We start from the raw sequence: 24,557 nt of genomic DNA, 5'->3' as shown, positions 1-24,557 counted from the left end.
CTGACGATGTAAAAAACCCTTATTAGACCAGTAGTTCTTTATGGACTTAAGCTCTTGACACTACTCAAGGAGGGCATACGTGCTCTAGCCATATTTAAGCAGTAGGTACTGCGGACGATATTTGGCGAAGTACAAACTGAAAGCGGCGGTCGGTCGAGGCATATGAATCACGAGTTACTTGCACTGCTTGGAGAGATTCCCGTCGTACATCTGGCAAAAGTCAGTAGGCTGCGGTGGGCCGGATACGTCGTAAGGATGCCGGACGATAGTGCGACGAAAACAGTTCTTTTTAACAACCGCATTGGCACTAGGAACAGGGAGATTCAACGTGCAAGCAGGCTTGTCCTGCATTCAGTGAACTTATTTTGCTTTTTTAACTGTAACACCTCAGCCAAGCAAAATTCGAAAATATTATATATGGGGCATTTATAGAGTAAATTATTATCCATAAGATTGCTGAACTAAGTATTGCTATATCTTTAGTATTTACGGCGCACTCCCAGTTCACACTGGTGCACCTTGCACCTTGGTGCACCAGCCAGCTTAGCGGTAAGGATCGCTGTGCTAATAAGCATTTCCAAAGAAATTTGTTTATCGAGTAAAACATTTTTCATGAAACTCTCCAATTCGAACGGATCTTACAACGGGCCTTCAGTGGTAGAGATCACGTTTTTCCAATAGGCTACTTAATTTTTACGAGTCAAGACATATTTCTTCAAAGGGAGTATGTCACATTGTGAATGTATGTTTTAATATGTTTTATGATTTAGAAAGTGTGTATTACTAGCATCATTGGACTCTGTTTTTGATAAAACTAAGCAATCTGCCAATACTTACTAAGTTGATCTCGTGGATACTCCATTGTGTGAGTAGGTGCTCGTGTAGCACTTCTGCTGCGATGGTGGCCTCCCCCAGCAGGGCTTATTGGCTCATCCATATCCCTGTAATATGGGCTACCCATCGCTGTAAAGGAATTGTGATGAGAATAAAATGACAGACCGTGAATTGGAAAGTGGGAGAGGGAGAAGAGTTTTTCAAATGATTCTTTATTTGACATTTAAAAGTGCTTGAAAAAAATTTAGAACTTTTAGCTGAATAAAGCAGATAATAAAGGTGTATTAAAATGACAAAATAACACGATGGAAGGTTCATATAAAGGAGCAAAACGGAGGAAAAACTAAACAAAAAATGACCGTGCTTTGAAAAATTAGTGCGTAATTGATTTAATTATGATTCTATACAAATACAATCAATATTGATAGTGGATGACAATAAAAAATAAACAGGGCTTATGTATCTACAAGCTCAAAATTACATTGTATGACTGTATGCAATGTTACTAGCTGGCATGAGTGGAAGACTGTAACATAACAGGTACACAGAAATCTGTAGATAAACTGTTTCAAAATAGAAACAGTGTAGATAAAAATGCTTTGGAATAACAGCCATCCGAATGGTGGTAGAAAATAAAAAGTAGCTGAAAATAGCTTCATCGCGAATGCAGGTCATTTTTTATTTCTATACTGTCGCAAAGTTAGTCGTTTTACACGTTGTTAAAACCAAAGAGATTACATATTAGATAATTTGAAAAAGGATATCGTGCCAAATCAGATTTTTAACATATATCGCAAGAAAATTATGTCGATACTAGCTACTTTATTCGAGAGAGAAATAAAAGAGAATGTAACTGAATTGTATTCGAGTTGAACGGATAAAAGCTATATTTGACGTTAGCTAGTAATTGGGTATCACCTAAAGGACTTCCTCGGGCTCCGTAGTCTCTCGAAGGCGACCTATCGACGGTTGGCAGTTCTGTTAAGCGTCTGTTTGGGCGACCGGGACTTCTAGTGCCTGTATTTATTGCTTGACCTGAACTGTAAACTTCACGAGACATAATATGCCGCGAATAATCCGCGGTCTATGATGATGCCATTAGTGTGTGCAGGACGTTGAACAAATAGGACGTTGGAATGATTGGTATTCCGAAGTTGGTCAGTATAGATTTTTATTTGGAAAGTAATATTGCGGCAACGATAAACGTGCATTGGTTAGCCATAAGCAAGAATATATATTATTTGTCGTAATTTTTTCCGGAATTTATTTGGAGGCGGTAAGTGATGTGGAAGGTTGTGTCAATTAGATAGACGTAAATCCAAAGAAGAAAGAAAGTGTGAAAATGATCATTAATTTAGACAAATTGTTAATGACTGTGTGAATATATTAAGAATCCTATGCATTCATGATGTTCAATGGCTGTGATTATGGTAGTTTATTTATAATGTTCCTTTCAAAATCTGCGTTATGAAATATCTTTTTAAATAGTCAGAAAACTATAGAACATTTTTTATATTGTACAGGGAATTCAAAGAAAACTGGTTTGTTTCGACTTTGAAAAATATTCAATAATTATAAATACGTCATATCGTAATGTTATGTAATTTAAGTGCCCATGATTTTCGTTATTTATCAGTGAACTTGGCAAGCGTTAATGACGATAATAATAAAAGAAATGTTTTCATAGTTTTACCTGTATTACCGTTAACGTGGTAGGAATTTTAGACCATACGTACGTCATTTAAATATCTATCGCCGAAAGTTTCGCCTGCAATCATACGGATCTATCTATACCATTTCTCAGTTAAAACGTAACTATATTAAAGGAAAAAAATAAGCGCAAGAAAATACGGCTGCAAATTGTGGTTGCTCATGCAAGTGCTAAATGCTTAATGTTTAATGTTTAATGTTTAATGTTTAATGTTTAATGTTTAATGTTTAATGTTTAATGTTTAATGTTTAATGTTTAATGTTTAATGTTTAATGTTTAATGTTTAATGTTTAATGTTTAATGTTTAATGTTTAATGTTTAATGTTTAATGTTTAATGTTTAATGTTTAATGTTTAATGTTTAATGTTTAATGTTTAATGTTTAATGTTTAATGTTTAATGTTTAATGTTTAATGTTTAATGTTTAATGTTTAATGTTTAATGTTTAATGTTTAATGTTTAATGTTTAATGTTTAATGTTTAATGTTTAATGTTTAATGTTTAATGTTTAATGTTTAATGTTTAATGTTTAATGTTTAATGTTTAATGTTTAATGTTTAATGTTTAATGTTTAATGTTTAATGTTTAATGTTTAATGTTTAATGTTTAATGTTTAATGTTTAATGTTTAATGTTTAATGTTTAATGTTTAATGTTTAATGTTTAATGTTTAATGTTTAATGTTTAATGTTTAATGTTTAATGTTTAATGTTTAATGTTTAATGTTTAATGTTTAATGTTTAATGTTTAATGTTTAATGTTTAATGTTTAATGTTTAATGTTTAATGTTTAATGTTTAATGTTTAATGTTTAATGTTTAATGTTTAATGTTTAATGTTTAATGTTTAATGTTTAATGTTTAATGTTTAATGTTTAATGTTTAATGTTTAATGTTTAATGTTTAATGTTTAATGTTTAATGTTTAATGTTTAATGTTTAATGTTTAATGTTTAATGTTTAATGTTTAATGTTTAATGTTTAATGTTTAATGTTTAATGTTTAATGTTTAATGTTTAATGTTTAATGTTTAATGTTTAATGTTTAATGTTTAATGTTTAATGTTTAATGTTTAATGTTTAATGTTTAATGTTTAATGTTTAATGTTTAATGTTTAATGTTTAATGTTTAATGTTTAATGTTTTAAACTCTTGAAAATCAAGTTATTGGTTCTTGATATCATTACCAAGATTTTTTTCTGTAGTCTGTTGTTCGTTATATATTATTTATTCAGATTTATTTTGTGCTTTATGAGTTGTATAAACATTCAGCTTATTTTACAAATATTTTTAATGTTATGGGTTGGTCCATCCTGGTTACACCGTAGTAAAATTTACTTCAATTGTAATAAATTAAAATGAAACTAGACTTGTGCAAGAAATAAAGGAGCAAAAACATAAACACAATACTAAATAAATACAAAAAATATGATTGGAGTTCAATTTGTATTAATGCAGATATTCATATCTTTGTATTATGTCATTGCATTGTTCACATATAGCAGACATCTTGTTATATCATTTTTTTAAATTATGATTTTTCTTTCTTCTGACAGAAAGCAAGTTTATATATTCTCGTCAAAAGTTTTCTAAGACCAGTTTGCGATGTTTTCTATGCAAGTAATATAATTTAGCAGTAAGCATTTTGTCACCCCAAAATTCACAACAGTGCTGATCAAATCTGAACAATGCTAATGTCATTCCCCTATTCCCTTTGATATTTTTGATAGTAAATGTCCCACAATTGTAGTGACTCTAAAGGTCTTCGCAGAGTTAAGAGGTTTACGTTTGCGTTGTGCAAATTTGAAAGTTTTTCTACACAATTCGATATATTATTGCTTTTCTAATTTTATTTCACATAGGAATCAAAGATGCAGCAATTCTAGACTAAGTAAGTACATTTCACTGTTTACTTTATTGTCCGATCATAGAGGAAAAGCTGGTGTCCGGCCGTAGAGGAGACGACACAGTTTCAAAAAAAATAAGTTTTTTCTTCTAAACTGAGGGGGTCAAAAAACCATATTTTTTGCGTAACGTAATTTGTGTATACGCCTTGCAGAAGTGATGAATTCGTAAAACAGAAAGGAAGATGGATTTATGCATACCTACCTACGCTGTCAATACCTGCTGCTATGTTCATTGCGAGCGTTACTAAATGCGGTAAACAAAGTACTACTATCATAAGAACATTTTTCACCATTATAGGAACAATACCACAACTATGGGAACACAGACTAATCCCAGGAAAAGTAATATTTTATATATGTTATCCAATAGAATGCTATAATTTTGGTATGTATTTAAAACCAACGTAATAGCACACCATGTCTTTAAATACTATCCGCCTGCATAATCCCACCAATCCTGGAGTATCTACCCTATAAGTAAATTCAATGCTGTTTAAAGTAATAAATTAAAAATGACTGCCTTTTTCCCCATCACATATACTCTGCGCAAAACATGGAATGATTTACATAAATAAACACACTTGTGATGAAACACTCAATACAGGTATACCTCAATAGTACGTACTCTCGTTGGTACGTACTCTCTATAGTACGTGCCCTTCATAATACGTACATTTTGCCGATAGTACGTATCCTCGATAATACGTACATTTTGCCTCGATAGTACGTACATTTTCCAGCAACACTATTTGTTTCATTCTAAGCCTCACAAAGGACAAAATCATTGATTTAAAAAAAAATTAAAAATTAACTGCTATATTAAATCAATACCCTTAAAATATATATTTATTCAATACTGTATGCAAATTGGCAACTTTCATGCTATGTTAAGTATAACACAACAATAGCAACAACGTAAGCAGACATCATTTTAAAACTAGCATAAGATACTTAGCATAGCTCAGTCTGTACAGTATTTTATTGAAGACGTAGTAAATAAATAAATGAATAAATAAAATGCTTCAAAGCCTAAAATTGTGATTCGATAGTACGTACATTTCGGTAATACGTACGCTAAACGAAGCAAAGGTGTACGTACTAACGAGGTATACCTGTATTTTATTTTCAATAACTTTCGTTATGCTACCAAATTTTAAACATTTCCAACTCAGAAAAATGATTTTGCAAGAAAATGTGATTTTTTGAATCCGACACCATACGAACCGTTGTTTTTCAAGAGATGGCGCTTTTCTAGTGGTAGTAAAATCTCTCACTTATCTATGTTTACCTACCTGAAAAACAATCACTAATCATACTTTATTTATGGTACAGTAACTTTTTTTTGTTAGATTACCGTCACTTTAACACTTTTAGGTCATTCGTGACTTCTGCGGGGTTGGCGTGAATGCTAGCCACTACGCCGGGATTGACCCCGTACAGTTACTTTGTTATCCTTAATTTTCATGGCTTCTGCCTAATTTTGATAAAAACAATAATCTTTTCCCATACCTCTCCATAGCATCTTACTACCATTCGTCCAAGAGCCCAGAAAAGTGATTTGATACCGTGCGAGAGCCAGGGGCTGAATATGTTTGCGATATTTCAATTCGAAAAAATTAAACTTCGCAACATGAACGCGATAAATAAAAACAATGTTTACCAACATTATTTATTGGTTTAGGCGTCAAACGTTATATTGCGATTAGCGATAAACACAAACGAAACTGAGATGCATGAGAGAGTAATGTTGCTGCTTTGAGTAAATTTAATGTAGCGCAAAATTGAGCTGTTTCCGAATCACACAATATGCGTTACAAAGTAACGACATGTGTTGTATTCAACAGGGAAACATTGATAGTTTTAACCATACTGTCATACATGGCGCATGATGAAACACTAGCGCCAACGTCTGTTATTTATTATCAGAAACTAGAGGAGGTGACCTATTCAGTATCTATCAAATCTATCTATCAGAATCAGTAGGAAAAATGTATGCAGTCAATCAATCAATCATTATTAATTGGAACAGCTGTATTATAAACTATTCAAATTCAATTACTTCAATTAAATTTATTCATAATGCATGTACGCATTAATTCAATCATCATGCTGGACAAAATAGGAATATTAATTTCGAACGTAGACAAACTTTAACATAAAATCTGTTACTTTAATCAGCAAGTAAAATATTGGAGTACCTATGACTTTATTCAAAAATCGTGAGTTTTTAAAATTACATACTAAATTAGAATTTTTAATTAGCCTCTTCTGGCTATTCACAACAATTGACTGCATGCTAACTATCACTAGAATAATATAAAGTTGTAGCATGTTGAATAAAATAAAAGTATAAAATTGTTAGCAGTTAGAATGAAATAAATATTGAAAAAATATTTTTGGGTATTGTGCAATTATGTAAAATAAATTCATAACTCAAATTTGAAATCTCAACCAATTGAGTAAACAAAAATCATATGCATCAACAATGGATAGGCAAATAATTAAAGCACGAAGAAACATGACAATTTGCTTGTTACAGTTGTTTTCGGTCTTTTTTCACCACCGTACAAATTTCTTATCAAATTTAAATTATTGATACCTATCGATGAAGTTGTTTTTAACAAAAAAATGATGTATCACAGATTTTGAAAGGAACTAATATTGGGCACGTTTTCAAGGCACTCACTATGAGCGCATGTCCCAAATTCCACGTGTTTAGTAGGTACATTTAAATGGGGAAAAAAGATTTACTTTTGAAACGTAAATTGCATTTGCGTGAAAATAGGTTCCGTGTGCTCATTTAAAAATGGACCACCATTTCAACACGCAAGATAGTTGTAAACTAGCAAAGCTTTGTAATTTTCAAGTGACGTGTCAATCATATTGCTGTTATGTCCTTGATGACAATAGTTGAAGCACATATATGAAATAGACGCTAGATGAAGAGTTATAATGGAACTAGGGGGAACAAATTTCAGTAATAGAACATCAACGAATAAATATAGTGTAAAGCAATAGGAAATTAGTTTTCGAGGAATACATTCGAGTCACTTACCGTATTATTCAGAAAGCTTCAATATTTGCGACGTATGTGATCCGATATTTACACAAAAATTTTCATTCATTAGACCTGGTGATAAATCGCAGAATCAGAAAAGTTTGTTGCACTACTTATTTCCATAACTCCAATGATTAGAAGACGACTTGAGAATGAATCTCAAAGAAAGGTTTCTTATGATTAGAACGGCATGTTTTTGTTTTTAATTATAGTATATATTGTCACTTGTTAAAAATAATAGTTGGTGCCAGATTTGCTATCCGAGTATAAAGCACTCTGCATTATTTTTTCTTCGCACTTATTTTCTATAGCACTTGAATCACAAAATTCTTTCGTTTTGGCTAATAGATTTCGTTTATTACACTGATACATTCGGTGGTACGTGGATTGTAACTGTAACACGGATTGGAATCTGTGAAGACAATGGATGTTTCTGCAGTGATGATATGTGACACATTTCTATTTTCGGCATGTACAAATGCGTTTCACACCGCCGTTGTGACCATATGTTAATGTTAATTGCAATAGAATATCTCTGTTTTTTGTATTGAAAATAATAGCAATAAAAATGAATAAAAATAAAGCATTCTGCTGGATGTATATCTCAAACACTAAATGTTTTCTGTCCTGGATATGGTTATAAATCTGAATTCATTTGTCCCTTCCATATGAGAAAAAAGTTTCCTGAATGATAGAGTTTCTGAATCAAAATTCAAAAACAAAAAATGTTATATTTCTTCGAGAACGTTCTAGTTAGAATCCTACAAATTTCGATTTTTCTTCTGTCAATTGCTTATATTTCTGGCTGCAAAACCAGTCAAGTTCGTCTTTTCGTTACATTTAAAACACTTATCGATTGGGACGAATGACTATTTGAATACAAATATAATTCAAGGCACGTCCTTATGGATGCGTCATTTCGGACCGTCGAAACGACAAGTTTGTACTAGATTTTCCACTGAGTAGAGTATATTACTAATAAGAAAATGCCGCAACGAACAGAACCATAGGAAGTGCCAAATATGTTTCAAATATGTTCCTTCTTTCAAATATACCCTCTAGGATGAAACTCTTATTGATGAATGCTTTTATCTATGTGACAATCCATTTTAAAGTAATGCACAATAGAAAATTATTTATGTGATACGTTTTTGCAAAATGCTTCTTCAAAACGCAAAATTGGATTTGTTTGATCAAATGCCAGATTAATTTGTCATTTATTGAAAACTTGATCTACAATAATGTTGTAAAGAATACTGCATATGGCTATGGGTTATGGGAAAAGCTGCCATGAGATACACAAATGGATGTTTGCGGGCCGACACAAAACAGCTTTTCGTCAAAGATGACTCAGTAAGTATGTATTTTAAAATTAAAATGTGAAACAGAAGAAGGTGAGACAACAGATGCTTTATATTTTACAAACTATTATTTAGAGCAGTTTATTCGATTCGTGGTATATATTTTGTCATTAGAGGATTATGATGGCACGAAAAAATACGGTACATGCAACAACGATGTAAACGGCGTGAAAATGTCGTCTGAGTATTCTGTTGAATAATCCAGGGAACAATTTTTCGCCCAAAGCAATCTTCCTTCTCTATTCACTTCTCTGTGCTATATGAACATCCGATTGCTGTCTCTGCTGATGGTTTGTCAAGAAAATAACCTGGTAACTCATTCAACTCTAGTATGAAAAAGAGTAGATGCCGATATGTTGGCCAAGGTAAACTCAAAGATACTAACATAGAGTATAAATAAAAAATATATAGCACACAAAGGAATGAATTGGAGAAGTCCCTTTTTGTTTTGAAAGTGCCTCATGTTAATTACGCGATGCATAATCGAAATACTTATTCATATACAGTCGTTCCACAATCATGTATCATTTCCCAAGCAACACAGCTTGTTATCGAATAGTATAATATTACATATATCAGAACTTCTATATTACCTGAAAAGCGCAAAAAACTTAAGTCTAATGAAACAAGAATTGAAAGAAGTATGTATCAGGTTATTTCATACCAATTTAAAACGTTATTATAGCATAAGCTACAACTTGTTCTTCCAGTAGTTTAAATTTAGTAATGGTGACGTAATAAAAACTTCATGTTGACATGTTGACAAAACAAACATTATACATTAGATATGAGCTGTCAAATAAATTCATGTTATCCCAAAACATCTCAAAACCTTAATAATAACGACATATGTTTTCAAAGTACGTTTATAGTACGCTTAAGCGACTAATTTCCACGAATATTATTTTCTAACTTGTTTTGTGTGTTACTTGGGTTATCGAATCGTTGTACTACAAAATAAATTTTCAGTTTTAAAACAAACCATTTATCAAAACAATCATGTATTCTGATTGTCAGATATTTGATTTATTACATATTTTAGCTAGTATTTCATCTTTAACTTAAATAAAATATGAAAATAGTGCAGCATATTTAGCTAAAACCATAATCATAGGTCAAAATTCGCATTGTAACAATTGAACAAATTAATAAATATTTGATTTTCTTTTACAATATCACCATCTTGTTAGAGCTTTGTAGTACCTACTTTTCTTCCTGAAATCCAAAAGAATCTCCAGGAAACCAGGATTTGCCATTTTATCATTCGGAGCAAACTTGCTTGAACATTTTTGCAGACCTCGTGCAAGTAAATAAAAAACCTTCTTCTGATGTCTGTTAAAGTCGGCCTAAGACTGAGTTTCGTGCTTTTTTCGCAGAAATGCGCATGTATCGTTCGATCGTTGAAAATGCTACTCAGTTTTTCTCTGCTGTTTTGCGAATTTTTCCACACGCGAACTAAATGTGCTGAATTTATTGCTTTCTAAGAAAGCAGTTACATTAGCTAGTATCATAAACAGTGGAAATTTCGAAATTGCAACTAATGCTTAATAAAGTGTGCATCAGTTGATTTTCAGTCGTATATAACGATAATAACTGACACACATACGATTTTCAGCACAAAATTGTATGACAATATGGAATGAGTCGCGCTTAAACGGATCAATACTTATATAGATGGAATTATAATTATTCCTCATCACCTATATCGCGTCCAAAATAGTGCGGATATACTAATTTTGCGCATCCAATACGGCCTATTAGCATGCATATTTGTACCTACGTAGTGCTGATTTTTTACTTTTATATACGTACAAAAATGCTAGCGGGGGTGTGTGAACTTGTGGGAGGACTATATTTGCATATAGATCTTTAAAATAGGCATTTATGTTGGACATGAGTTACTGATTTAAAATGAATTTATTTATTTACTATTTCAATGGAGCTTTCAACCGGTAATTTAAAATGAAATGAATCTTATACAAAAACCATAAATTATTTGGAGATATACCTGCGCTATTCGCAAGTTAATGAAATTTACCGATAGTCTACTTTATTTCACGAAATCGAAACAGAATTTAAATTAACATTTAAATCTATGTAATTGTTCAAAAAATCAATACATATATCAAGGCTAAAATCGAAGAAAGCATTTTATGCCAAGTTCAAGATTTTTAATTGTAACTCCTTTAAATTCCTTCATCCAAAAAGCTTTAGTACTGCATATTCCAGAAATAAAATAGATAACAGGTAAATTATTCGAATGCAAATCAAACGATTTAGCAGTTAGTAGTTCTTTGTATGTTTAACCTTTGTCTGTAAACTTTAGATTCTGTTGAAAGTTTTGTTTCAATTAATCATCTACCTTAATTATCTCTTCCAGGTGGCCTGGAGGTTAGACAGTGCTGGTCTAATAAGCCATTCGTTGTATGTTCGAATCTCAGCTGGGGCAGTCAGGCTGTTAGAGTCAATAGGATCGTAGCGCTTGCCCTGCAATAGTCCTGTACCCCTACAGCTGACTGTGAAGTCAGTCGAATAAAAAGGGAAGGTCACGTCTCGTAAAAGGAAGGTTGTACCTAGGCTTTGCTTTGCTTTTGTAATCAATTTTTAATCGCCTCATGTTAGCCAAAATTAGAAAAAAAACATGAAGAAAAGATAAATAAATAAGTAGCTGTTGAATTAGTCGTAGCCATTAGTAACCTGTGATGAGTACTTTGTCAATCGATTTTCATTATCCTTGTCTAGATAAGTGTTCCTTACTAGGTTATAGAATATACAATGCAATATCATTCAGTAGATAATTTTATCTATCAATGGTTGCAATAAAAATGAGCATTCAATCCATCTGCTACAGCCGAGGATATGCTTAGTGAATACCAAAATATCAAAAAAGAACTTTACCAATACTAAGATGTACGTAGTTTCAATACAGCATATTGTAAACTGAATGCTGATTGTTGTGTCATTTCTGGTAGCACAGAAGTTGGTAGCACCCTTGATGTCATTTCCACGAGTTTCACCCAACAAGAACTCGTATGTATTGGTATCATTCTGCCTTTTTCAACGTAGCATTCATTTGGCTCATTGAAAAGGATGGAATAAATTTTCCAGCGATAGTGATCCTACTAGATAAATATTTAATGGGATATATGTAACCATACTATTTTCTTAGAAACTGTCTGGGTAGAAATGTTGAACCGATTGAACAATTATACATTCTATTGTATAATAATCTCAGATTTCAAAAGAAACTCTCATTATTACCGTCACCCTGATTTGCACACTTTCACTAGTCAGCAAACATTTGTGCTACTGTTAGCCCCATTCGACAATCAAAAGTGTGGGCTTAATCAATTGTTCGCTTTTCCTTTTACCTTGGCCTCTGCCACCAGGATTGCTGTTTTCACCTCACGGTTGTTCACTAAGACCACCAAATGTTCTACTGAATGAAAAAGGGAATTACACGAATTAAATAGAACTGAACAGTACCCCAGGACGACGAATTTTTCACTACCATTTTTTCCTTCTCATACTGAACTGCTTTGCAAGCAAGCCTGGTGGTAGATTTTTTCCACTACGATTATCACGGTGTGAAATTTTCCAGCCTTGTGAAGGTTTTTACACTCCCTCAAATTTTCATTACCACTTTTCGCTAACGGAAACGGACTCTCGCTATAAACGGGCCTTTGTATCCAGACCCGGGTTTGCTATTCATCATCGTTTCACAAATTGTAGCCAGATAATGGCCCTTTTGCACTAGATTTCAACCGAATTTCGCACCACTCGAAATTTTCACATCTACACTCCGCTACGATGATAAAAAGAATCAATGAAAAGCTCTTCGTTCTTCGCGCAAGTCCCCATACCATGCTACCACAGACCTGAAAGCTTTCCACACAATTTGGTCAAAACGATTTCTTTGGATTTTTTAAGATGGGTTGCTGTCTTGGATAAATAGTCCCTTGTTTATCATCTTTGCAATGCTTTTTATTTGAAAACTAGAAATTAACGTATATCCAAATAATACTGTTTCTTGGTGAAAAAAATACAATCGTCTGACTGAGAATGATGCAATTAAGTCTAATGGAATATTTATTTACAATTCATGAAACTAAATCGAATGAAGGTAATACCTTTATGCACTATTTACACGTATATTCTTCGGTGTGCTCGGTGCAGATGTCGCAATTGACTGTGCAACACCATTTGAACTTACAGTTACACTGCCAGCTTCGAATAATTTGATGAGTATTGTAGCCTCGTCCACAGCAGAGCAGGTCACATTTGTCTAATGCAAGCGAAGTTCGATTGCACTGGCGCCCGCTGGTGCCCAGAATTCCGGACACAATATCTCGGTCGCAGTAATTTGGCGATGGTTGCAAGTATACCAATTCCATCCTCTTTGGTTTCAGACTGTTAACACTAGTGTGTTGCAATTTGCCTCTCCTTAAAAAAATATGAAACAAATAATTTATTACAAATAGTCACTTCTAGATTTGTTTTGGTAACGATACAAGAAACCTTTTAAGCACTAACTGTAGCAGCTGACCGTTGTTTTTCCCCACCTCAGATATCGCTTGCACCAGTTTTGCCTTCCGGTACTTTTTCATCATGATATCCCCAATAGCGTGGAACGAGGGTAAACTTTTCCAACATGTTTTCATTGCGCATGAACCACTAACACCGTGGCACTTGCAATCCGTACGCAACATCAATTTGACAATCTGAAGGTAGAAATACAATGCTTGGTGACATACAGCGTGGAATGGGGGTATTACACAGTAAATGAGACTGAATCAAAAAAATTCACAAGAGCGGCAGATGATATGAAGCGAAGTTGATCTATGACACTATGACGGCACTACACAATTAGTATACCGTCATCCGGGGATACTTGCAACACCGGGATTACTTGCTACACTTCTGCGCATCGCGCTTTTGAAAGCTCTAACGCATTTGTTTGTTAACATAACCATTTGTAGCCAATGTCTTTTTAAAGAAGGGACGATGGCCGATTGTTCAGTTAAGTTTAATCTATTATATCAATGTTTTGCTGGTTTTTATACGATTGGAAAGGAATTTCACTTTCAGAGTAGAAAAAATGGATGTACAAAGTAACGTCAGTTCATTGACATGAAATTATTTTTTATCGTTTAGTTCCTGTACACAATCAGTGCGTCTTATAAGCTAACAAATATATAACAACTTTGAGCTTTGTTTATATTTTGAACTTGGAGAAAAAACAATGAATTCGCGTTGTTACTTCCAATATGGCGCAGCTTGCAGTACTTGTAAAATAGATCATTATCGTAATAGACAGTATGTACAAAGTAAATTTGCATCTGTACAATGTTATTTTGTCTACTGCCATCTCCAGCAAAATTAAAATTGTGAAAAATTGCACGTGCCTTGAAACGGAAATTTGGGGTTCACCTACATGCTGCATTTTCAACGAATTTCCTTAAAACGGGATAGACTAAATTAGAAAGCAAAACATGCCTCCAGTATCTCTTGTTTTACTGCAAACATACTCAAAATATCTAAAAATAGTCATACGCGGTTTGAAATCAAATTTAAAATCATAAGAAATGCAAAATCAGAAAAGTGTTGCAAGTAACTTCGTTTGCTGGGTAACTTGCAACACCCCTATTTTCGGTTCATTCTACAAATTAATTTAGTTGATATTTTTTTCTCATAATCATAAATCAAAAGTATTAACTACTATACAAGTTTTGGCTACTTACACTTAGACCGAAACGATATATTTCGAAAGTTTAACCAAGTCAAAGTTCAAAAGTGTTGCTGGTATCCCCGGACGAGGGTACACAATTTCAGCAAACCACATCACATGGTGCCATACCTTATTATGTTTGAATTGACTACTCTGTCACAAGTCATACCTATAGGAGAACATGTAGAATGCAAGTAATACCTCGATATAAAGAAATTATTTTCATTCAAAGATTACGTTAGAAGCAAATTCAACTTTGCTTATAAAATGATTATTTAGCAAGTTCATCACAAATACAAAAACCTCACCTATTAGTGAAAGGAACCAAGGGTAAATCGCTTAGAACACTCACTCTATTCACATTTCATCGTGCCAATTTTGTTCAGTGTGCAACCGAAGCGCCGATCAGGCCAAACTTATGCTCATTTGACAGCTGAACATATTTTATTGTTGATTACGGTTGGTTGCAACTCAAGCACGTTATGGGTTATGACACAATGCCTTTCCGTTGAGGACCCTAAAGGCCCACGCAGAATTAGTACTTTATGGTAGCGTCCCGTTTCCGACCGCCACGTTTTTTTTTTGAATTTTGCGGACAATTGTTACTGCGAAACAACTGCTACTCCTAGCACGTATTTAACTATTGTGATAGGAAATGTAACTATTCAGCTAACATTGCTCAACTTTTACACATTGTAGGTTGCATGAATTCTAGGTAGAATTTTTAGCAAAAGCTTTCACCCACACAATTGTGTAGATTGGGGCTTATCCACCTTTTCGCGTGCTTAATGGCGGTTGGTGGGTACAACTTTCGGAAAATATTAGCAAGCCTTTGGCAATTTTGTGCACGTCAAGTTAACATTTCCACCCTTGATTGTTGTTGTAGAATTATCAAGCGTACGTGAGCGGAGTTGCCAAAAGCAAATAAACATTTTCGAAAAGTGTACCCACTAGCCGCCATTAAGCGCGCGAAAAGGTCGATAGGGATAAGTGTCATGGATGAGATTTTTTCCAGTTGCTAATTCACCATGCGAACTATCCGTAATTCTATGTGTTTAATTTTCTGGACAATTCCACCTCAAGTTTGTCCAAAACGTAAAACTTAAATTTAGGAGGAAATATTTTTTTCTGGCACGTGTTCCGTTTATTCCGTTTTATTAGCTGCTTCGAACACTTTCTGTGCCGTTATGTAGAGAATAAGTCATATTCAAGTTTTCTACACTTACCCTTATCATTCTCAGTCAATATAGCGTATATTCGCTATAGCGAATCAGAGAAAATTAATGTTTGACAATAACAAAAATTGGCAGGGCGGAGAGATAGTAATATATTAAAGTTTAAAATGTGCAAGTCGATTGTGTGGCACAACGTTCTAAGCGACTGAAAGCAACTTTTGTTACCTATAACATCTTATTTATCACTTAAGATAGAAAGTGACACGCCTTCGGAAAATAATTCAATTGACTGTTCGTATTACTTCTGTTGGCAGAAACTTAACAGTTAATAAATAAATTGAATAAATTGCTAGGAAATCTTATTCCATACCATGACTTAGTATAGCTATCATTCAAGCGGTACCATGGATTGGCGCGTGGGGACTTATCCGAAACAAACAAACAGATACACGTACAAACATACATACTTAAACTCCCCCCCTCACACATGCGCACATATAGCTTTTCTTATCTACTGCAATAATTATCATTTTCTTCGTATTACCACGTATTAACTTCGTATTGCCACAAATTAAACTGTGCTTTACATACAGGGTGTTCAATAAGTTCGAATACAACTTTTCATCGTTGTGTAAGTGCGTGCATTCTGTGCATTGGTATTGGTGACTGCTTTAGCCTTATATATAGGCTAACCGACGCGTAAGGTGCCGACTTGATGACATTTGTTATTTGTTTACCGCGCGCGGTGAAGGAGTACCGCAACGTCGTAGTAAAGTTGTTTGTGAGAGGTGAGCGACCCGGCAACATACTTCGGCGGTTGAAATACCACGGGGTTAAGCGGAATTTCATCTATAATACCATCCGTCGGTATTATAGACACATCGACTTATCCCGGAACTATCCGGGTGGGTCAACAGGCGCCACGGCGAAGTCAACTTCCACCTGACACAAATTCTGTCAGAGCATGGTTGTTTTAGACAGTATCTGCACAAGTTTGGGCATGCGGAGTACCCCACGTGTCCCGAATGCGTGAACGTTGAGGATACTGCAGAACATGCTTTCTTCATATGCCCTCGTTTCGCGGGCGTGAGTAGCAACATGTGGACACTACTCCGGATAACTAAGTCCAAAGGATGTGTTCTAGCTCGGACGTCTGGAGAGCGGGCAATGCGGCTGCTACCCAGATCGTACTTGAGCTACAAAACCGCTGGAAAGCCGATCAACAGCGAATAAACAGCCTAGCTACCATAGTCCAGTAGTTATCTAATAGCCCCTCCCTGAAGTAATACCGATAAGGTGGTGCCAGGGGGGGATTGAGGCTGGAGACTCGAGTAGGGTTTTAGTGGGTCTGGATCCTCACGCCCCAGTAGGGGGGTCGGGATACCAAACCCCACTCTCTGTGTTGTCTTCTCAGGTGTCTAATAGCAGATTTCCCTACTCGTTAAAAACACACACACACACACCCACACCCACCCACCCACACACACACACACACCCACACCCACCCACCCACACACACACCCACACCCACCCACCCACACACACACACACACACACACACACACACACACACACACACACACACACACACACACACACACACACACACACACACACACACACACACACACACACACACACACACACACACACACACACACACACACACACACACACACACACACACACACACACACACACACACACACACACACACACACACACACACACACACACACACACACACACACACACACACACACACACACACACACACACACACACACACACACACACACACACACACACACACACACACACACACACACACACACACACACACACACACACATATATATATATATATATATATATATATATATATATATATATATATATATATATATATATATATATATATATATATATTTTCACTATGGTGTATCCATTTGGGATCTAATGAATGCCCATAAAATTATTAAAACTTTGCTATATCGCATGACCAGTTTTTGTTGAAATTATGAAATTAGAGATTAGTCGTGTCGTCGCCTTTTTATGCAGGGAAGCATCGTCGAGCACTAAATTGTTAAGTATGTCAAATGTCTAAGGTTATTTGTTCGTTTGTTTTTGAAACTGAACGGAACGCACATGAGGGTGATTTCTCGCGTAACATGGGAAAAGGCTTATGAGCAAATGAGAGATTCTCTTGGTGTCTCTTCTCTTTTGCTTCTTACAGCGATATAAATGCATTCCAATGCCATTTTTCTTAATCAGTAACTGGTTAATAACACAAGCAACCCTTCCACGTAAAATTAATCCGTTCAAGTTGCATCGCTATGATAAGCAGAAGAGAGGAGACACGAAAAGAATCTCTCATTTGCACATGAGCCCTTTTACATGCAGGCTTGGCACGCTCTTTTCGCTTCGATCAAATCGTAATCAAAAGAGCAAGATTACTACACCTAAAGCAAACGGAACTTGAAAAGTAATGTATGGTGCATTTGTTGAGCTAGTAATTATCTTTCATACTGCTGAAGGAAGTAAACTTTTATGCGTCGTATTTACGGCGTTATATGGCTGCAATTCCGTTAGCAGCAAAAAGAGCGCTCTTTTTACTATCAACGGCGTAGCAGCCTTATAGCGCCATACATGTAAAAGACATGCTTGCTTCAACAATATTGTAGATAATAATATTTTCTACAAAGGCCCCATACACTCATTTAGGCCCCATACAGGCCATTTTTTAAATTCTGCTTCGCTGAGGTGCAGTAATCAAGCGAGCAAAATCGAAGCGAAAACAGCGTGCTGTTACTTACTTACTTAAGTGGCTTGCCATCCTAAGACAAAGCCTATTGAACAAGGTTTCTCCAGTTAACTCGGTTGTGGACAAACGCTCTCCAATTCCTCGGACACGGAGTACTCTCCGCCAGATCTCGTTCAACGTGGTCTGGCCATCTTACTCGCTGCGCTCCTGGTCGTCTTGTTCCTACCGGATTTGAGGCAAACACCATCTTTGCAGGGTAGTTGTCCGACATTCTTCTAACATGGCCCGCCCATCGTATCCGTCCAGCTTTAGCCACTTTTTAGATACTGGATTCGCTTTAGAGCTGTCCGAGTTCATGATTCATCCTCCGCTTCCATACTCCGTTCACCTGTACGCCACCGTAGATCATTCTTAGCACTCGTCTTTCAAAAACTCCGAGCACTCGCAGGTCCTCCTCGAGCGTTGTCTATGCTTCATGCCCGTAGAGAACAACCGGTCCAATACGCGTCTTGTACAGAAGCTTCGTCTGCTTGACCGCAATTACTTGTGAAACCCATAGTAAGCACAACTTCCGCTGATAATACGCCTCCGAATCTCACGGCTGGTATTATTGTCCGCCGTTACCAGTGAGCCAAGATAGACAAATTCGTAGACTACCTCAAACTCATCGCCGTCGATCATTATACTACTGTCCAAGCGGTGTAGGTCGACTTCGCTTCCGCTGGCCAGCGTGTACTTTGCTTTAGACGTATTTACCTTGAATCCAATCTTCTGCTTCGCGCTTTAGTCTGGTGTACTGTTCAGCCACCCCTACAGATGGTCTACCGATAATGTCCATGTCATCGGCAAAGCAGATGAATTGACTAGATTTGTTGAAGATCGTTCCCCGCGTGTTGATATCTGCCCGGTTGTAGCCCTATGTTAAAGAGCAGGCATTAGAGACCATCACTTAGACGAAGCCCTCTGTGTGATTCGAATGAACTTGACAATGCACCCAAGATCCGAACACAGCTTTGTGTACCATTCATCGTAGATTGAACCTGTTTGACGTACGTCCTGAGGAAGCTGTTGTCGTCCATGTTTTCCGGTCGAGGTTATTATATGCGGCTTTGACGTCAGCGAACAAATGGTGCGTGGGAAATCTGTATTCACGGCCCTATTGGAGGATCTGCCGTAGTGTAAATAGTTGATCCGTTGTAGACCTACCTTCGACGAAGCCCCGGCTTGATAAGTTTCCCACAAATCTGTTCGTAATTGGTGATAGGCGACGGAAAATGATTGGGAACGCACTGTGTAAGCGGCATTGAGAACTGTGATCCCTCGATAGTTCTCCCAGTCTAACTTGTCGCCCTTTTTGTAGGTCGGGAAGAAAACTCCTCCGATAGCTGTTCCGTATCCCAAATTCTTAAGCCAAGTGTCCACTACAGAGTTTTTCAGGTAGAGCTAGAGAAAAATCTCACGTAGAGATAGGTAGAGTAGTGTATTCACCCTGTAGAGCTCAACTCTATGGGAGAGTTCTCTACTACAAAAACTCTACAGTGTATACACGTTCGTTTTGTGGTTGGTAGAGCTTTATCTAACCTGCTAGATAGAGCTGTAGAGAACTCGATAGAGAACGATTTCGTTTTTGAAATTTTTTCGCAATATGACGCCATATTTTGCTGACGCAAACAAATCGCGTATACGCATACGCGTGTATATGAAGTGTGTATAGGTTGAATGTCAGAAATTTCTTTATTTTGCATAGTACAATGTTACAGAATGGACTTTAATTGAAAATTACATTCTTATATAAAATAAAAAGAAAACGGCTTTTCAGTATCCGGAAAAGAAATTTTTCATTCAGAAAGGCCTTTCTTTTGATGTAATTCTAATCTAATTTTCGCAATAATTGTAAAAATAATTTTTAATAAATAACTAAGTTTTTCTTTCATTTTGTTATGCTTAGTGGGGTGGTTCTCATTTTTACAAAAACCGTGATACACTGAAATCTATTTTGCGTGAGTACGACTGTTTGTACGCGACAAATCTATATCAAATGAAATTTGGCTTAAACAATATTATGAATCATACTTTTATGTTTTCTATTCAAAAAACTGTAGATACAATTTTTTGACTAATATACAACTGGTTCGTGTTTTACTTATTTTCAATCGAAAAATGGTCACACGTTCTTTCCTAGAGAACCTCTAGACAACGTTTATGGAAAATTTATGTTGCAAACCTGTTGTTTCAGGAAACATCCTAATTTACACATTTGAACGTATTTTATCTCAAGGAGTATATAAGATAGAGTTCGGCACCAAGTTTTCAAAAGGTCCCAACTACAAAATGTAAACAAACCGAGTGAGAGTTATTTTCTGCTGGACTAGCCTAGCATCGGTTTGTTTACATTTTTCACTTAAGCCTTTTTGAAAAATTGGTGCCGAGTTTTTCTGTCTTCTACGCAGGTGTTTGTTATAAGCTTTTCAATTATTTGAATGAAGTTAGTGAAGCATCATCATAATAAAAATACAGTACACTCAAGTCGCTTTGTACGCAACTACTTTCATTTGCCAGTGTTTGCGAAGATGTTTAATCTTTGTATTAGTTCTTTAAGCTTTACATCAAATTTATTTGCATTACGGCATGTGAAGATGTTGTGCATAAGAGAGTCAAAGCCTGACATTGAAAAAATAGTCTTTATGCTCACATTGAGTTTTATTTAACTGAATAAAAACGTTATCTTCCCTGTGCTGATTCTATAGATGGGCAAATTGGTTCTTTTGTGTGAGTGGCTCTGAACCGTCCATTTTCTGTCGCGAACCGAGTCAAATGAGCCGATTTGATATCGCGTTGAGCAATCCAGTCGAGCAGTCGAATCAAGCAGTTGAGTCGAGCAGTATAGTCGAGCAGTTGAATCAAGTTGTTCAGTCAAGCAGTCCAGTCGAGTCGAGGCAGTTGAATCGAGTAATTGAATCGAATAGTTGAATCGAACAGTTGAGTCGAGTAGCCCAGTCGAGCAGTTTAATTGAGTGGACTAGTCGATAAGTTAAATCGAGCAGTCCTATTGAACAGTCAAGTAGTTCAATCGACCAGTTTAGTCGAGCCGTCAAATCGATTTGTCCAATCGAGCAGTCGAATCGAACAGTCCAGTTGAGCAGTTCAGTCGAGCAATCAAATCGACCAATCCAGCCGAGCAGTCTAGTCGATGAGTTGAGCAATCGAGCAGTCCAGCAGTCGACCAGTGAGGTGACTGAGAATAGAGCCCATTTCTAAGAAAGCATGACGTCCTGTCATGTTTGCGTAGTTTTGCGATCATTGTATAAATTAGAATCATCTTACTGGCAATTATTACCAAAAATCGGCTTATCATAATGCAAAATTAGTTTCCTGGATAATAAAAAGTTATCTCATATAATTTCAATTAAAAATAAAATATTCACTTAAATTTCCATTTGGGCTTTTGGCATTTGGCGCAATTTGTTCGCAACAGTTACATCAGAAAAATGTGGCGTCATGTTGTGAAATCGTTTCCAAAGCTAAATTATTCTCTACCGAGTTCTCTATAGCTCTATCTAGTAGGTTAGATAGAGCGTAGAGCTTTACCAAACGCTATATTGACATAGTGTTTAGTTGAGCTCTACGCTGTACAGTTTCTCCAGTAGACACACCCCGTAGAATGCGTGGTAGAACCCTACGTAAAATTTCTCTACGGCTTCTCTTGGTAGAGCGGCAAAGTGGTAGAGATGCCTTATAGTGTACACACAGCTGGTACAGTCTCTACGCTCTACGCTTTTTACTCTACCAAAATAACTCTATACTGGACACTTGGCTTAACAATAAGCCGGTGCATACAAACAGCCAGCTTTTATGATCCCCTTTTATGAAGCTCCGTTTCGATGCCATCTTTACCAACTAATTTATTATTCTTTAGCTGCATGATGGTCTCCTTAACTTCGCCTATCGTTGGGACTAGCACATCTTCCCCGCTTGTTGCACCGTCAAAATTGCTTTCCCCGTTGCCATGGTTCTCCGCCTGGGCGCCATTCAGGTGTTCATCAAAGTGTTGCTTCCACCTGTCGGACACCTCACGATCGTCCCTAAGAATACTGCCATTTTCATCCCGATACATTTCGGCTCGCGGCTCAAAGGCCTTTGAGGGATCCGCTCAGTTTCTGGTAGAACTTTCGCGATTCCTGAGAATGATGTAGCCGCTCCAATTCTGCACATTCTTGCTCTTCCAGGTAGCGCTTTATCCCTCGGAAGATTTGGTTACGCTGCATCTTCTTCTGTTTGTGTCTTTCCACGTTGTGACGTGTGGCACTGCGCATTGTGGACGCTCGCGCAGCGTTCTCCTTATCCATCACCCTCTTATGTCGAATTTGTTTATTCAATCCGGGTTGAAACTGGATGAATTTCTTCTGTCAGATAGGAGCAAATGAACACAAATAGTTCATCCAGTTCCAATCCGGATTGAATAAACCAATTCGACATTACATTCTTCGCCGGAAGCGGCGGCGCAGCTTCGAGTGAATGCGCGTTGTGAATGCGAGTTGTGGCGGCGTCTGGTTGCTACAGCCGCGCGAGATCTAACCGAGACTGGCGTCAGTACCGAATGTTGTTCACAACGGAAAGTTTTGAGTGCATCTTAACCATCAATAGGCAGTGGTCCGAGTCAACGTTAGCGCTGTTAGATTTATCTATTTTGGACAGGCGATACGCACATTCTATTTTGGACATTTACGGCAAAATCAAACGAAAAGGTCCCAAATAGAGTACGCGTAACATCTGTCCAATACAGACAAATATAAATGGGAGGAAGGTACGGCATTGGTCTAAATCTAGGACAGGACGTGCCACGTGGTAACCGTGACGTTGATCTAAAATTGGTCCAATTTCTGATTGATTGCAACTGTCATGCAACCGGTTGTTGGAAAATATAACGCGGTATTGCTTTAAGTGTTGCTGAAACTCATTATTGCGAATACGAAACTGAGTAATTATTTCCGAATTTTGATTTCTTTTGTATTGTGTAGTTCTATGTTAGCGCTGTTAATAAGCGAATTTTAATTTGCAAAATGAAATACGAAACATGATTCTGCTCGCATAAGCTGCGGCATATTCCGGAGCTGTTGTTCGGCAAACGAAGTGATTCTGAGAATAATACATATGTGCAGGTAACAGCGATGCAGAGTGTAAAAAGTATTTTCAACCGGGTTGGCTACCATAATGAAAAGAAGAGTAAAAAACCAGGTGGCGTGCCTTGTCCTAGATCTAAATGGCCAATCTTTATATGTTCGATTCTGGACTGGGATACACTGCTATAGTCAATAGGATCCGTAACATTAACCCTGCTATTGTTTTGTATACACTAGAATCTCTTTTTACGTCCATTCATATTACGTGATTTAATTTTACGTCCACTTTTTTTACGTCCGAAATTTGAATTAACTTCCTCTCGTTTTACATCATTTGAATTACCGTCCTCTCTAAAGAAGCTGACCTTAGTCCTCTCAAATACCATGAGGCAATCTCAGGAAATTCGAAAAACGTCATTACTTTTTACATCTTTTAAGACGTAAGACGCAATTTGGCGCGGAAATCTTTTGAACAAGTATATCAAAAGACTAATTCCGAAAACGCAAAGTAACGCCAGGACCTCCCAACGAGAGCCATTCGAATTATGTTCGCACGAATACCTTATGAATCAAATGAGATAATGAAGATTGATAACGACTGAAAGTATGATAGTACAGTCTTCAGCAGCTGAAGTTCAGCTCATGACCGAACACCTCTTGCCTAGTCGCGCCAATTCCACAAACATGTAGGGGAGGCTGCTGCAAGTTGAGACTAGTTTGTTTCTGAATCACGCAATTTAATCACAATATTTTAATCAAGAGTGTTAAATACTTTTAGAAATATACAAAATAGCAATAAAACCATAAAACAGAAAATGTTTATAATTCATAATATTATTTACAATTTATGTATTTATTTCCTAAGACAACGTTTGGAAAACTCAAAAATGATCGCTATATTTCAT

General features: G+C 36.2%; 2 protein-coding genes across 7 annotated transcripts in view; both read right to left on the bottom strand.

Moving 5' to 3' along the window:
- The window catches only part of LOC128739206 (trichohyalin), a 41,444-nt gene extending 39,550 nt beyond the window's left edge, over nt 1-1,894 (bottom strand). The window contains exons 1-2 of the mRNA XM_053834641.1: nt 1,694-1,894; nt 838-1,000 (exon numbers count right to left, since the gene is read on the bottom strand). Of these exons, the coding sequence (XP_053690616.1) occupies nt 838-1,000; nt 1,694-1,894 (364 nt within the window). The remainder of the gene's footprint in view (nt 1-837; nt 1,001-1,693) is intronic.
- Nucleotides 1,895-12,881: 10,987 nt separating this feature from the next.
- LOC128741544 (protein Wnt-2) overlaps nt 12,882-24,557 on the bottom strand; it is a 41,278-nt gene continuing 29,602 nt past the window's right edge. For all 6 annotated transcript variants that reach the window (XM_053837439.1, XM_053837442.1, XM_053837443.1 and 3 more), the window contains 2 exons: nt 13,384-13,586; nt 12,882-13,308 (listed from right to left, as the gene is read on the bottom strand). In XM_053837439.1, the coding sequence (XP_053693414.1) occupies nt 13,005-13,308; nt 13,384-13,586 (507 nt within the window). In that variant the 3' untranslated portion in view covers nt 12,882-13,004. The remainder of the gene's footprint in view (nt 13,309-13,383; nt 13,587-24,557) is intronic.

The sequence above is a fragment of the Sabethes cyaneus genome, chromosome 3 (genome assembly GCF_943734655.1).
Source record: "Sabethes cyaneus chromosome 3, idSabCyanKW18_F2, whole genome shotgun sequence".
NCBI lineage: Eukaryota > Metazoa > Arthropoda > Insecta > Diptera > Culicidae > Sabethes > Sabethes cyaneus.
Note: the sequence above shows the minus strand (reverse complement) of the source record. Positions and strands in the feature narration are given on the sequence as shown.